Genomic DNA, 17233 nt, shown 5'->3' with positions numbered 1-17233 from the left:
ATACAAGCTGTTTGGATTTTATTTTTTTAAAACTCATTTGGTACTCTCCAGAGGGTCTTGAATAATGAACCTTGAAAAATGACTAATTAACAAAAGTAAGATTTATTTACAGCTATTTAACACATGATTTTAAGGAAAATGTTGTTTCAAGAAGTTCCTAAATCACTAACTGCAGAAGCTATGTCTACACAAGGGGGAAAGGCATCATCCCAGTGTATTCTATTCTTTCCCTAAGCAACAGTTATTGCCACTATCAGACACTGATTGTGGCATAAACATTTTCTGATCCAAAATGGCTTTTCCAAATAATTTTCACATTCTACTGAAATACCATATACATAATCACCAAAACTTTACAAAATTATTTTTTCCTCTGTGAAATTTATATAACTTAGAGGTAAATTACCTTTAGTTTATATAATGTAAAGTTTATTCTATATGAATATTAATTTAAACATACTGTTTCTCTATAAAAGACTGTAAGTTATTTGTCTAAACCCTTTCTAAACATACTACTAATATTTTGAAACTTTATTAACAGAGTTTGTAAGATTGGATTTGGTAAAAAAAGCCAGTAAGTGCAACATTATGACAATACCGGAAGTGCAACATTATGACAATACCGGAAGTTAAAATATAATTATCTTCTTACAAAATGAAAAAGAGAATCTACTGTGACATTCACGAACAGTGTATTTAAAGCTACTGACCAATCAGTATTTTGATACTATTAATTTAAAACTAAATGTTTTCTCATGTTTTTTATTTGAGCTTCCAACCTTCATGAATTATGCACTTTTTTTAAAATGAGAAATAGCTTCGCAAAACCCTTACAGGGAAATTATGATTGCTGTAAATTTGTAATGAATAAAGTGTGCTTAATAAATTTTCCCTAGCTGTCCTACAAAGCACAGTAAACAAATTAAGTCCACAATATAAAAAAATGAATGGAAACACATCATATCCACTGAAAAGTTCATCAGGTATGTCACTGTGGTGGGTTGACCCAGGCTGGACACCAGAAGTCCACCAAAGCTTCTCTATCATTCTCCTTCTCAGCTGGACAGGGGAAAGAAAGCATAATAAAAGGCTCATGGATTGAGATACGGACAGGGAGAGATCATTCACCAGTTTCCATCATAGGCAAAACAGATGTGACTTGGGGAAATGAAATCAGTCAAATCAGAGTAGGAATAACAAGAAGGAAAAAAAAATCTTAAATACACCTCCCCAGTTTTACTCATGATTTTCGCCACCTTCTTTATCCAGAGCAGAGCATGACAGGGAATGGGGACTGATGTCAGTTCATCATACATTGTATCTGCCACTCTTTTCTCCTCAGGGGGAGGACTCCTCACACTCTTCCCGTGCTCCAGTATGATCCTCTCCAACTTCTCCAAAGTGAGTCTTTCCCATGGACTGAAGTTTGTAATAAACTGGTCCAGCATGGGTCCCTTCCACAGGGTACAGTCCTTCAGGAACAGACTGCTCCAGTGTGAGTCATGCATGGGGTCACAGTTCCTGCCAGAAGCCTTTGGGCTTCCCAGCCTCCTTTGAGCATCAACATCTGCTCCAGCATGGGGTCTTCCTCAAGCAGCAGGTGGATATCTGCTCCACCATGAACCTTTAGGGGCTGCAGGGAGACAGCCTGCTTCACCATGATCTACATCATGTGCTGCAAGGAAGTCCCTGCTGTGGTGTCTGCAGCAGATTTATATATGAAAAAATTATAATTTGGCTAAAATCAGAAATAGATAGTCTAGACAATACTTCAATTTATTATTGAAGATTCTATGTTTCCCTTACATTTTAGGAAAATATAACAGGAAATACCTTTAAATACCCAGGAATACAGTATCAGTAAGAAAGAAGCGAGGTGAGTTATTTTGCTTTAAAAAAAGTAATCATATCATATTTCAAATTCACATGTGATAACAGAGTACTTTAGATGCCCTATTACTTTGTATGAACCTGACAGTGGTAGGTCAATTATTAGAACACTACACAAAGATTTTTTTAGAAGTCCACTCTTACCCAGAAAGAACAGAGCTGAAATCTTTGGACTTTTTGTTTTATCATGCTACAAGTTAAGTACATTTACCCAACAACATTTCAGACACTGTTACACTCTCAAAGCACCTTTGCATTAAGGCACATGTAAACAATAAAAATTTTGCATAATGTGTTCCTTGTAAAGAAAATGTGATCTTTATTCAGACTTGTCATAGGTTGAGATTGTCAAACTGCCAGAAGACTACATCCGTAGTTCTCTGAGTAAAGGTTCTAAGCACATATTTTATGACAACCATTATTTTCTATCAATTCCAATCTATCTACCAAAAATACATTAGTCAATTCAAAACTTATTAACATTTCAAATTCAATTAATCTAATACCTTTGCTGGTTTTTTTGTTTTGTTTTAGGCTTGTTTGTTTGTTTGTGTTTTTTGCTATCATAACCAAGCTCTCCAAATATATAGGAAGGAAAATTGTCAACTTGTTTTCCAGTAAGAGCTAATTTAAGCTGGTAATGGGGAACAGAAGATATAGAGGTAATGTCTTCGCCTAGGAAAGTGTGATATATATACCATCTATCCTCACCAGCTCTTATCTGGAGAGTGCTCTAAGCACCTCTTTCAGAGACTGTTCTGGGAAGGAGGTTCTAACACTTCTTCTATACTATTTAACTAGTGTTTTAACAATTGTCTTAATATTTCAGACTGGAGTACATACTTGAATCCAGGTTACCTACGTCAAAGCAGCCTAGAGAATCAATCTAGTTTTCTGCTCAGTGATTAGTAAATATTCCACTAAAAGTGACCAACAGCAAAATATGGGAAACATTCCAACCAGAGCATCCTAGAGGCATTGGAAACTCTTACATGTTCAGATATTCTCAGAAGATTTAACTCTGAACTTCTACATGCTGGATATCCCATAATGACATTGCTATTTCTTTCACCAATTAATGTCTCAAACCCCAACTTTTCACTTAGGCAAAAAGGAACATTTCACTCGATCTTATTTAATTTTTGTTGCTGTTGAGAAAAAATGGTGAAAATAATTTCCTCAAACTAATAATTTTCTTTCTGTTTCACTTCCAAAGTTCAAAACATGCCTTAGTTCAGCTCAAGTTACCAAACGTCAGAATAAGCAACAAGACGACAAGAACCCTGAAGGGTATCTACAGAATTTTTTTCCACTACTTAAATGAAAATGGCCTACCAAGATTTTCTTACAGAAAAGACTTGGTATATCTGAAATATTGTAACAACTGACCGGAAGACCATGGAAAATTAACACTTCATAAAGAATTCCAAGTCTTGTCTCATGGATAACTCCAACCCATCTACTTGATGTATATTCTGGCTCATTGTTTTACTTTGAATCAAAAAGTAGGGATATTTTGTTACACAGCAGATGGGCAGAAGAAAAAAAAATTGAGGTTTTTTTTTAAATCAATAGGTGCAATACTCACGTAAAGAACCAAGTTTCTAAGAAATTGTTTTATAATAATACTTATTATCCAGATCAACCAATAAGTTTTTAGTAATTTTTATAAATTATGTACTTTTTTTTTCCAAAATTAAAGAGCCTGGTTTTAGATTAGTAAAAGTCTAAGGGGATTTAAAGTTTACCGTTCTAAATCTAATTAACAAATTGTTGTTAATTAAGCTTTCCAAATCTGTTTTTCCTAACATATGGGAGGGATACTTTCCCATAATTGAACATATCAATCTAATTTAGGGAATATAAATGACAGGCTAAAAAAAGAATATGCTTCCAGTCTGCTTCTCTACATGAGCAATTATTAAATTAGCTTTGTAAATTTTTATGTTTTGTAAACAGATAATGGGAATTTCCATATATAAAGTAATCTTATTATATCATTTGAATATAGCCAAAGCCTTTTGCAAAACAAGAAATGAAATCATTGTATGAAGCTCATGACTGAATACATAAAACACATTCAAGAAAAATCAAATGCCTATTTAGCTATTCAAGTGATTAATGTCTGTATGTCATTGGTATCCATGGGCAGGATGAGCTCGTTAGCCTTCTGGCAGTCATCCTAGGAGAAGGACAACTCTAATTCCAAACCTGGGCAGATGAAGCTTGCTTAGCCCTGTAAGGCCATCCATCTAAGAGAAGGATACTCTAATTAAATCTACATCCTGAGGACCTCGCTGCTACCAGCAGATGAACCTTCAGGATTAAAGGGTGGGTCAGTCCCGCGCACACTGTGTCTCACCTAAAAAACCCATTGCACAGGCTCGAAGGCCTTACTTACATTTGCAAAGCCCTGTAGCGACGGGACCAACGCACTTGAAACAAACATGGGTAGAGCCCTCCCCAAGTCTTCGTTCACGAAGCCTAGCCATGAACTAATGTCATTGGTGATATCTCACTAATTATTACAAATTATTTTTTAAAAATTATTTTAGCTGACAGCTAGTTCAAAAGATTTCAGTTTAAGAACTAGAAAAACTCACTGGCAATTAAGTAATATTCTAATAGAGGTAATTAACTATGTAGGTAGCAGTATGAATTAAATCAAATTGTAAAACACTGTTTGCTAAAGCTTAGAATTAGTCTATAGACTTCCACTACACCCTAAAGTAATAAAAAATATTTTACTTATAAGCATCACTTATAGAAACCAAGACTGATTGCTTTCAAAACACTGTAATTATCTAATTTGGGATATTTTCTTGTGATAAAATCAAAAATAATTTTGTTTATTTGGTCTATGCTATGTTTGAAGCAGGGTTAATATCGATATTAAAAAAACAAGACTCTACTGAATTTAATGTGTCTAGACAACCACCTGTTGTATCACCTGTTGTTCACACACCTGTCTGTTGTGCAGAACCCCCATAATGCTTTATGAGCCAGTTAAGAGCTTAAGATCTTACTGGAGATCATAACTGCCATTTATGGGTTTGTATACATCCTCTTTTTTGTGAATCAATAGTACATTTAAACCAATAAAACAAACACAAGGATTTGTCATATTGACATGTTTCTTGAGTAGCGTGGTTCTGGGTTACCACAAAACTACCACACCAGAAAACTAAAGAATGCATGATTTATTTTTTCTACTTAAGTGAATTTGATCTTGAAACTGGATATCTACTATTTGTTGGACTTGTTTGACATTATCTACATAATGCATCTACACTAAGATCAAGAATTCATAGAATCATAGAATCAGCTGGGTTGGAAGGGACCTTCGAGATCATCAAGTCCAACCCTTGATCCACTACCGCTGTGGTTATTAGACCATGGCACTAAGTGCCACATTCAGTCTCTTTTAAAAATCTCCAGGGATGGAGAATCCACCACTTCCCTGGGCAGCCCATTCCAATGTCTGACCACCCTCTCTGTAAAGAAATTATTTCTAATATCTAACCTAAACCTCCCCTGGCACAACTTGAGACCATGCCCTCTTGCCTTGCTGATAGCTGCCTGGGAAAAGAGACCAACCCCACCTGGCTACAACCTCCTTTCAGGGAGTTGTAGAGAGTGATGAGGTCTCCCCTGAGCCTCCTCTTCTCCAGGCTAAATTGGAGTAGTCAGAATAACAAAAATTTTATTATTACTGTTAAGTCAACAAACAAACAAACAGTTATAAATACTCCTTAAAGGTAGTATATTTGGAGTAAAACCAAACTCAAAGAGTACTGTGACTACTCAGCCACAGTTCAGGATGGATATTTCTAGGTAAGTGTATCACCAATCACACTCAGGGCAAATTATTTAGTGCTGTGTACAGTTCTCCGCACAGAAACTCCTCCAGAAAGAATCTGTGACCAACAGGCGTGGCCAGTTCTAAATCCCCCCAGCTCTGTGCTGAAAAGGCCACCACGCCATTCACTTTCTGACATTATGAAATTCTCTGTAGGCTTCACCAATCCTTACCAGGGCAACAGTCCATTCCATTCTATTTCTAAATATGTACATTTTAAATACAATAATGGTTAGAACAGTTAGATATACAATGAGGTGAATGAGTCTACAGTGCCTTTCATCTTGATGCTAAATGGTTGGACTATATTTGGAAATAATTTTACAGCTGAAATTGGAATATCAACAATTATACCATGGTAAGAATCATTAATGTGGGGGTTTTTGTTTTGTTTCTTTTTTTTTTTTAAATCAGCAAGACTACCTATTGACAAAAGGAAAAGTAACAAAGTTGTACTTCCACATTTCACCATATTTTTTTTACATTAAAATTGCAACATTTGACTTACCCTATTGTAGGTGGCTCAGAACCTTCTACTTCCAAATAATCATATTTTTCTTCCATTTGGAAATCTGTAAATATGAGTGAGATAGTATCACCAGGCTCTGCAACAATTGTCCATGTGCAATCTGCATTATTATGATATTCATTAGGAAAGTTGGGGCTCGAGATGATTCCACTGGATCCTCTCATAGTTCCTCCACAAGCATCCTCAGCTGTTAAAAAATCAAATAATTATAAATATCATTAAAATCACTCCTTAAAACTGGATACTTTCTTGCTGAGGACAGAATTTTATTGCCTTTTAGGTGAACAATTGCTTAAGATTTTGTAAAATGTTTGACTTGGAATGTAGCTGCAAGTTTAAGGTGTTAAAGAAGTAATTGCTTCATATTTCAATTATTTAAGAATTATAATACTTTTACCAGCACATATTTTTATAATCTAGTCCTTAGTAGTAGATTATAAACCTTGATTAGTATTGTTTCACTCACTTTACAATAGCATGCAAAAATTTCATTATTTCCTCTTTAACCAAAAATGTTTCCATAAAGCAAGTTGCATTTAATCCCTATCATATGCAGTCTGAAATGTAATGTGCAGCAGTCACATTATACTGAGAAAAGAAGTATGAGAATCTTACCCATCTTATGCTAATTATATTGTTATATTTTATTTTAGTGAGCATTCTCCAATAATCTTTTTCCAGTTTTCAAACAACTGATCAGTTTTCAAAACAAAGCCATTCATGAGTGATTTCTTAATGTCAGATGCAAGACACTTTCGCAAATAAGATGTTTACATCAGAGTCATTTTAATGGGTACAAGTTTAAATAAATCAAATATTTCAAATTTGACCATGGGAATACATTCCTCACAGCTCGTAAATAATCACAAAATTATTTTACCAATTATCACAACCAATTATTTTTTTTTTTTTTTGGGGGGGGTGACTCTTGATACAAGAATGCTCTATTTTTTAGCATACATGATGTGACTTTTTGGAATGGTCCTGGGCAGGGCCAGGAGTTGGACTCAATGACACTTTTGGGTCCCTTTCAACTCAGCATATTTTGTGATACAATCTTATACTCAATAAACTAGGCAAACATTGGATTTATAAAATTTATAAAATCAGTTCTAATAGAACTAATTCTGCGAGAAAACAATTCTCAAATGACTGATGTTATGTATCTTCTTTATTAATTGTGTGTATGCCTAATAACTAAAAAATTGTTTTTGAGGATCTTATGGTAATTTTTTTTTCTCTGAGTTAATAAAATTGTTCAGTACTGTAGTGCTATTACTTTCAAAAATGGAAATACCTTTCAAGTAACTTACATGGAAATATTGCATTGCTTATTCAGTTTATTAGCCAAATGTTTGAAGCATACTTGAAAAGTAGTTCTTTTTCTGCTTAATTAGAGTGCTAACATGAATAAAACTTGCCCTAGAGTCTGAAAACCCAGTCAATACTGATGAAAAATTAATGATAAAGATAGAAAAAACCCTTTAAGAAGTATAACATCACAGAAAAAAAACTTTAAAGAATTCTGACACATATATATTGTTCACTTCTAACAGAAAGAAAAAAATGCCTGACCATAAGAAATCTCTTAATTGCAGCAGTTTAGGAGTTTAAAATACTAGGTTTTGTCTCTAAAAAATTCTGCTAAATTATGCCATGGACAGATAGAAAAGCAAAGTAAAAACATATCTTAGATTTAATCTTACTAATTAGCCAGTGCACTTTGAATACATTAAATACAACAAAACTGAGAAACATCATCATATCACAGGTTCTGGTCCTTTACTGTGAAAGGAATAAAAAAAATAAGAATAATAGTAGTAATAACAGTACTGTTTTCGTGCACTAAGGACATTCAGAAAAATAATTTTAAATTGCCGGTTGACAGCAGTAAAATGTCTATTAAAAGAATGGGTAACTACTTGTTCAATGATTTTGAAGGAACCGTGTATTGATTTTTAAATATTGATTGGAAAAAAAGTTCTTACAGGTAAAATTTCATAGCTAAATTCTTGAAGCTTGTGCAAACTTGAAAGACAAATAGTTGCATGTGAATAGCTTTTCAGCTCATGTAATAAGTTAAAAGCAGAACATTAGGAGTGTCATGAAAGACTAAACACTTTGGAACAGCTTTCTCAGACTCAAAAATAGAAGTTTTTTTGAAAAATACTGTACTACAGAACTCATCTTTTGTTTTTCAAAATTCAGTTACCGAATAATCTTAGTTCCTAGCAATATAAAAAATTGCTTAGTAACTATGTTGCTATATTCTACCACTTAAAAAATTAGTGTGGCAGCACTAACTTAACCACAGGCAATGTCAATGACAGTGTCAATCTGCTATTTTGAGCCACATCTGAGATTTTTGCCAAAATTTTTGCCACGTCTGAGATTTTTGCTACTAGCAGCAAAATGGTCCAAACAAATCATCATGTATTTTGTTCTGATTCATGCAGAAAATCTGCTACAAATACAATATTAACTACATTTATATAGCACACTACAGTCAAGCACACACTAGATATCATCTTAGCCTCTGTAATGCAAGCACTAGACCAATAAACAACAGAATTACTGTGCTGTGGTCCTATTTTCCTCCACTTAGAATATCATTTGCTTGTGATTTAATTGGTTCCAGATCAGATTCCCATAGGTAAAAACTCCCATCTGGGAGAAGGCTTACAAACATTAATCCCCATGCAAATACTTGATATCTTAAATTGTGAAGACATTGTAAAAAAAGATTTGCTCTTCAGCTAAATTGTCACACTGTCAACAGCAATTCTACCACTGACTTAATGCATAGTGCACAAGACGCTAACAAATAAAAGAAAATGCAGTAATTGTTTCTGTGGAATCTGCACAGAAAGAGCACCTGTATTTCCATCACGTTGAAATAGCATATATGCTTAGATGCCAGCTATGAAATTTTACAAACAAAAAACAAACTGGCGAGGGAACATTTAGGAAGAGTAACAGTGGCTGATCTCCATCAATGTGCAACAAGCCCAATAAGGATAGGTAAACAAGGAAGAAAGAGAGGAAAGATAATCTTTGCAGTGATTTTAGTACAGAGCCCTGAGAATCGCTTTCCCTGTCTTTCCATAACTTTCTGAATTAACTCTGTCAAACCACCAAGGTAGGAATCCTCAAAGATATTTAAGTGTCTAACCCCCTTTTCCCAAAGGGACAGGCAAACCCATTTGTGGGACTGTCTTTGCCCAAGGACCTGGGTGCACTTGATGGGTAATGCAGGAGGATGGGGAGACCCGGTGTGTGCCTCAAGAAGATTTACCCTTGGGGGGAAAAATCTTGGGGTATTAATATTGGGGGAAAATAATTCATGGTGTAAATTGTATGTTGCAGGAAGTGAAGTAGCAGGAATACAAGAACCGATGGAGAGCGAATTTTGTGAGGAGCAAGGAGAGTGCAACAGTGACATGGGCTGGGCTGGTGTTGGTGCCCAACGATAGAGTGTGCTGCTTCTCTTGTCCTGACCACCCATCCTGATAAAATGGAGCCCAAATCATGGCCTGATTTTGAACATCTGGAGGGGTGGAAGAAGACCATGAAATGGGAAAATAATATCCATATGTGAAAGGACAGGGGACACTAGTTAATGAAAACTTATTAATCTGTATGTTGGGTATAAGGATCCTTTAAGGTTGTAGTATACGTTGTATGTGTATGTGTTTTATGTTCTCAGACCTAATACACACTAAAATCACTGCAATAAAATGTACTATGTAAACAGCAGTTAAGCACATAAATGCTTTGAAAGAATTATGTGTGTCCCTGTCCTTTTAATTTCCAGTTATCAAATATGAAGTAAAACATTCACAGGAATGGTGAGAAGACAACACTTCAGCTAAGACTTGAAAGAATCCAACATTTTTGGTTCAATTACAAATACATAGTTAATACTGATGATATTTTTTTAAAAAATCTACTTTTAAAATTCATACTCTATATTTTCAAATTAAATGTATTTTGTCACGTAGTGGGAAATTTCACCCAACAACAGTCTTGCAAATGTGATATGAAGGCATAAATGCAAAAAATACACATACTGCCAAGATGTCACTTTTCCCAACATACTTCTCTGATCTTAACCATATGCTGAAAGGGGAAGATTTTTCAGAGTGATATGCAAGTGGGGACTTGGCGTAGAAAAGCTTTGCAAGATATTATGAATTCAAATGAAGATCTATGTTTGAACATGCATAAGGGCTTTTATGCAGAGGGAGTATCACTGATATAATGAGTGGTGATTATGAGAGTAATGTTTTGGTGTTGATTTTTATTTTTTCTTTCTGTGGGCATAGATTGTTTTTATTTGTGGACATAGATACCTACAGCTTTTATCTCTCTCTTTTTTTTTTTTTTTTACACAATGTTATGGCCAAATGCCAATTAAAAGAAATAATGTGAAATGTTTGGATGTTCAAATAATTTCTGGTGAAAATTAATTTAATAACATTTTATATTTTATTTTCTTCTTGATTTGCTGTTTGTTGATCATTTTTCAGAACAATTTTTGAAAATACATTTCTCTAGTTAAGTCTTATTTAATTTTCTGCTTTTTCTTGTAGGTTTCATTGATATTCACAATAATGTTACATAAATACTGAATTGTAAATTTCAATAAGATAGATGATCAAAGACAAGCAATGTTATCAGTGATTTGTAGGACATGCAAATTCATTGCTTCCATTAAGAATTCAATGAGATTGCATGGTAGATCAAGCTTCAATTTGGCACACAATATATGGCATCATCTTATCTATCTAGATATTTATAGTGAACAGAACAGTTAAACTTAAGTGCTTAACTCATCACAGAGTAATAGACATCTGATATCCATTCTTGAAAATACTGCAAGAAAAAAGAGTACAGCAACTTTCCAAGTTTAAACAATGATCTTTAATATAGCCAACAGAAAGCTGAGACAAATTGCAGTAATTCTCTACACCTTGATCTCAGTCACACAAGCTCTGTGAAATTCTTGGCACACTCTTCACATTGTAGTTCAGGTACAATCCCAGACATACTGTTGTCTGCTCTTTCAAATTTTAGACATTTTTATTTCAGACAAATTATCTGAGCGATTTAAAGTAATCAGCAACCTAACACCCCTTTTCAAGCATTTTACAGTCCTCTTAATTATTACTCTTAAATATACACATTAATAACTACCTTTCATATATGGATCATGAAAACAATCCATTCTTTGAGAAACTCGAGTGCTCTTACAAAGAATGTTATATAGGCAAACACATAACACAATTTACTGATTCCATTACTATGGAGAAAAACAACTTTACTGTTTCTACACAACAAACACATGTGTGTGTGTGTGTCTACACAAACTCTATCTATAGATTTTTATTTGTGGCTCAACTACTACCTTAAATATTGGTATCTAAATTTTAGGATTTCTGATGGACAACTGAAGAAAACAGAGGCCCTAGAAATGTCATTCTCTACTCCATCACCCTGTTTTTATAATACACTAAAAATAAATTAACCACTTAAATGCATAAAATAATTATGTGGAAAGTGAAATGTAATGCTAAATATTTTTAGATGTTTCTGAATGGAAGATATTCCTTTTTATATCTTACTGAAAAAACTCATGGTTATTTGATGCAATAAAGGAGAAGGGAAACTGAAATTAGTTTTGAGACAAAAATCCTTGATGTTTTCTCCAAAACTATAACCCTGTAGTCCCAATTCTGACAGAAAAAAAAAATTGCGATAAAATTCTACCAGTGTTTTCTAAATAAGATTTTTAAAAAAATTAACTTCATTCTCGAAATAAAGGGTAAAGAAAATGAGTTTATCTTCTCCAAGCAGTAGCTTAGCATAATAAAGCAAACATTCTCAGTTAAAAAGGCAGCACACTATCTTATCTATAACACAACTTATAAAAACATTTATGAACCAGAAGGTAGTTTCTTTTCCAAGAACCTTGTCTTTTTTTGCTACTTTAGAAAGTTTGCCAGAGGTTAGGTCTAAACAACAAATAATAAATCTCATCCAAATAGCAGTCCCACTGAAGACTGTTTAGGGAAGGGCTTTTATGTTTTCAATATGCACTCCTTATGAATGTTTTCAAATATGCCTATAACAATTATACAGAAATAATTACTGGGTTGGTTTATTGTTTTTTGGTTTTTTGGGTTTTTTTGGATGAAGCTCAGAATTATCTTAAATATTATTACTACAGAAGCATTTTATGCTTAATATTTCCCTCTGTATGTTTATACACTCAGATTTTTTTTTACAGAGCACAGCATTGAGAAGCAGCTTCATAACACTTTTTCAGCTTAATTTTCCACAAGTCTGAATTTGCTGCTTTATCCATCAGCAACTTTCACAAATTTCCAATGTCACACTTGGTCAGTGCTTAATCCAATACGCTCCAGCTATGCAATTTTCTGCACATCCTATACTGCTTTCATAAAAAACAGCTTAGATTTTGTTTCTTATTAAGTTTCTTCACTGGCTATGCTACAGACAAGCAGCAGAATGGAAACCATTTAGCCTGAAGTGGAAAGCCCCTTAAAAAGTTAAATTTAATTTTAAAGTCTGTAGTATAATAGTCTGATTATGAAAATTGCAAACGAACACAGTTCTAGATTGCATAGTCACAAAAATATCTTTCAGAAGCTCCAGAGGCAGCTGAAGTTCCCTCAGCTCTCACCTTTGCACGAACAACACTTACTCCTTTTGTTTCCTGCCCATCTCTCTTGGACAGTCTGTATATGTCTACTGCAGGACTCCAGCAGTGCCAACTGCTTTGCTGTGGCTCTGTGATACTAAAAATATCATTGATCTGCAACTGAATATGAATTTACAATTCATGTGCTTCCCATGCTACACGTATTTGTGTACAGGCACTGAAGAGCTGTCTCTGGTCACCTCACTTCCTCAAAAAGAGTGTAAGAAAATCCCTCATCACTCTGTCCTGTGCATAATCTGCCTGATCCTGTTCCTTGATTAACCTGCAAGCTTTGGTCACCAACCACAAAACCCCCAGTCCAACGACTTCTCACTAGGTTAGCAAGATCTTTTCCTACTAAATAAAAACTAGCTCTCCAACTTAGTCTCAATAATGTTCAGAGTCAACAAATAAAAGAATGGGTCTGTACAGTATAGAGAACAGCATATGTAGTATAATGCATATTATATTTATTTTCATTTAATATTCTGATACATTCTAAGAAGTCCAAATATTACAAAAGATATAGACATAGATAGTATCTGAGAAACATTTTATATATTGACTTTTTCTACAAACCTGAAGTAATAAAAAATGTCAGCCTCTCCTCATAATTTATTCATAAGAATAACCTTACAGTTTCCAGAAATTGAAATATAAAGATTGTAAAACATCCATCAACTGAAAATCTTTAAGGAAAGCTTTGTAGAAGATTTGTCATCAATGACTTACATGAAGTTCATCCAGCTTTTGAGGAGAGGGACATAAAACACTTCTTGAGGACAAATGGAAGTCTTATTTTCAATGGCGATTTGTAAAACTCATGGATTTTAAATTCCAAATAAACCCAGTGATGATTATAAATTGACACAGGTCACATCCTCAAATCTTACACTTTGCACTTGTGTGCTGAACATACCTGTAAAATTTATACAGATTTGACAGCTAGAAAAAAAATCAATCAAAGAAAGGCACAAAGGGGAGCACAGGAGGACACGTGCAGATGAGGATGCACAGAAGGATGAGGGTCAAAGGGAAGTCAGAGGGAAGCAGCAGGCTCTGTCCCCTCGCAGACCCTCTGTAGGTCGCTGGTGGGCTGAAGGTGAGGTGCGGCATGAACGAGAGAGTGGAGAGCACGAGTCAGGCTGTGGCAGGAGAAGGCCGAGCAAAAAGGGCTGTTCTCCAAGTTTTTTAAACTTTTGTCTTCTATTGTTCTGCAAATCCTGAATCAGTAACTAAATGTTTGTGTTACCTGTCCATAAATTAAGTTTCAGTGAGTTCCTCAGAACTGCGGGTTTTTTTCCCCAAGGAAACATCATGTTGTGGGTGTGATTTAGCTGACTTGGGCTCTCCTGAAGGGTTACTGATAGGAAAAGTAAATGTTTTCTAGTAAACAGTGCACAGAGGTCTCATTTATTATTTTATCTATAAAGAAGGAAGGTAACATTTAAACACTGTTAAAATCTTGGCACATAAATCCAATAGTTGGGGTTTTTTACAAAAAGAAAAAAAAATGGTGTGCAGCCTGCTGAACTCTTACCTATATATTTAGAAAGCATCAGAAGCTGTTTGATTAAAAAATGTACATATGTGATTTTTTTTTAATTTTTTTGTTTTACTAGACTAAGACTTGAGCAAGAGAATGTAATACATATTTTTCTCACATAAAAATGAACTTTGGGGAGGGATTGATGCTTTTATTGCTTACAAACTAAGGTAATTTAAATGAAAATATTTGAACAGGGCTTCCATGAGCATAACAGAAGAAATTATAGAGATTTCTTGCTGCTCAAACTGTTTTCTATTGCTTTGTAAAACAATAAAGCTTAGCAGCTCTGCAAAGTTAAGATATTAATTCAGATTTCATAGTTCTCAAGCCTGATACTTGCTATTTGAGTTGCTGAAGGGCAGAGGGCATAAGAGTAAATTTATTAAAAATGGAATACAAAAGAGAGCAGAAATTACTTTAGTTAATTGTTCCGACAACGAAAAGGAAAAAATATACCTAGCAGTAAATACTTCAATTCATCAATTTGAAATTTAACTATCTTTCTTTCTACTTATTTTTAATACTGCAAAGAACAAACTTTTTCTACTATAGATTGAAAATGTAATTTTGTCTTTAAAATTTGTCTTGTCTTTATACCAAACATGATGAATACAAGAGATGATAAATAACATATTTGAGATTTTAGAAATTATTAGGGATCTTGTGGTTTGGGTCTTTTTTTTATTTCTCTGTAAAAAAACTACGTCAAAGTATAAGTTTAGCAATGGCCAATTTTTACACCCGGTTTTGCATTTTTGCCTCTGAACCACAAAGAAGTTATTAATTCACCTGTTATTGATAAAAGAAAAAGGATTACACTAATGTACAAAATCAGAATGTGAAGACGTGTTTTAAAACTACTGGCAACTGAATACTGCACAGCTGCTAACTCCAAATGAATACCTAAGTATTCAAAGTGGCATTTGTTTTATTTATCTGTTAATATTTACTGTATAAAAGACATTTGTTTCTGTTCTATGCAAATCAGGTGGTGTGGCAGGAGGAAGGCTGAATACCAGCCACAGCGCCCAGTGTCATCCAACACTGCCTGAAGGGACGACCAGTGGAGAAGACTATGGCGATGGAGGTTGTTTCCCTGGAGCTCATGTTTGCCTGAAGAGGCTGTGGAACTTCTAGCCTTGGAAGTTTTCAAAAGTGAGCTGCACAAGACCCTAAGAAAACATATCTGCCTTTAAAGTCAGATCAAGAGCAAGATCAGGGTATAAAAGAATACTTCCCTTTATTTTATTCAAAGTTGAATTTTTTACCTCAGAACACATGCATTGATTTTAAGTTTTATACCATCCAATGGAGAAAAGATTGCAGTCATTCTTCAGTCATTTTTACCCTAGCTTTAAAAATGTTGGAATGAGACTCCTGGGGTGTCTTTTTATGTAAACCATCATGCAAGCAACTCATAGTAATTTTCTACATTACATTCAGTATTGGACCTTAGAGGCACAAGAGTCTGTCATAACTTTCATTGTCTAGTCCTTTGAACCTTCTGGCCTAATGACAACTGGATTACAAGGAATGTGCAGTTTAAAATAATTTACTTTTATGCAATGAAGAAAAATGCAAATGTTCATCAAAATTTCTTTCTAAAATGTACAATTCCATATGTTCATGTTTATAAAACAACTAAACGAGGGTGTATTACTAAGCATCATGCAAAACAGAAAGCACAGTTTCTGTGGCACATTTGTGATCTCTTTACTCCTGTAATGCTATGTTTCTACAAGAATTTTTCTTTTATTGAAGCACAAAATGCCTAAGGATGACAAAATTTTTTCAAGATTTCAGAGTCAAGATTTCTGTAGTTGCCTAATTATGCAGAGACCTTAAAATTCAGCACTCTGGAATGTGAACTGTGACTACTGCTTCACCAGAAGAGAGAAGCAGGACTTAACCTCTTCTGAAGACATTTTCTCAGCCAATTTATGACTGCTTTGGCAGCTCCATTATCTTGTTTGCCAAAATTTATCAAACTTAAGTCTGCCTGCACTTGAGAAGTTCACAGACATGTTCAAATTTGGAAAACTAAAATCAGAAATTGAAAGAAAAGATTTTTACACCACAGAAGCATGTAGAAATAAGAGTTTCAGTGTTCTGCTTGAGTGATGTATGAAGTTTTTCAAGTAGAAGTTGAATATATCTCCTGCACTTTAGCAAAGTTTTTAAGGATGTCTCCTGTAAAAATCTCATAGACAAATGGATAAAATACAGGGTAGATGAAGAGTATTGAAAATTGACTGAAACAGCTGGGCTCAAAGGGTGGTGAAATGCATAAAGCAGCATGAAGTTGAGATAGAGGCCAATCACCTCACATCTAGAGCACTCTGTCCAGTGCTGGCTCCCTGGTATTAGAGATATGGACAGAGAGAGTCCAGCAAAGAGCCACAAATAATTCAAGGACTAGGGTTCCAGACATTATTGGGAGAGTCTGAGAGAACTAGGACTGTTCAACCTGTGGTAGAGAAGGTTTAAGGGTAATCTTATCAATACTCGTAAATACTTGATGGAAGAATAAAGAAGTTGGAGTCAGGCTCTTCTCAGTGGTATCAAGTGAAATAACAAGAGAAAAATTTGCACAAACAGAAATAGAAGAAGTAGAATTTAAGCATATTTTTTCCCATCGTAAGGTTGATTAAAACCTGGAACAGGTTTTCCAGGGAGGTTGTG

At 34.5% G+C, this 17233-nt stretch overlaps 1 protein-coding gene across 1 annotated transcript in view; it reads right to left on the bottom strand.

The window, feature by feature from the left end:
* CSMD3 (CUB and Sushi multiple domains 3) overlaps positions 1–17233 on the bottom strand; it is a 605915-nt gene that overhangs the window by 415222 nt on the left and 173460 nt on the right. The window contains 1 exon segment of the mRNA XM_032696902.1: positions 6258–6465. Coding sequence (XP_032552793.1) covers positions 6258–6465 — 208 coding nt within the window.

Source organism: Chiroxiphia lanceolata, chromosome 1, assembly GCF_009829145.1.
Source record: "Chiroxiphia lanceolata isolate bChiLan1 chromosome 1, bChiLan1.pri, whole genome shotgun sequence".
Classification (NCBI taxonomy): domain Eukaryota; kingdom Metazoa; phylum Chordata; class Aves; order Passeriformes; family Pipridae; genus Chiroxiphia; species Chiroxiphia lanceolata.
The sequence above is the reverse complement of the archived record's forward strand: the minus strand, read 5'-3'. Positions and strand labels throughout refer to the sequence as shown.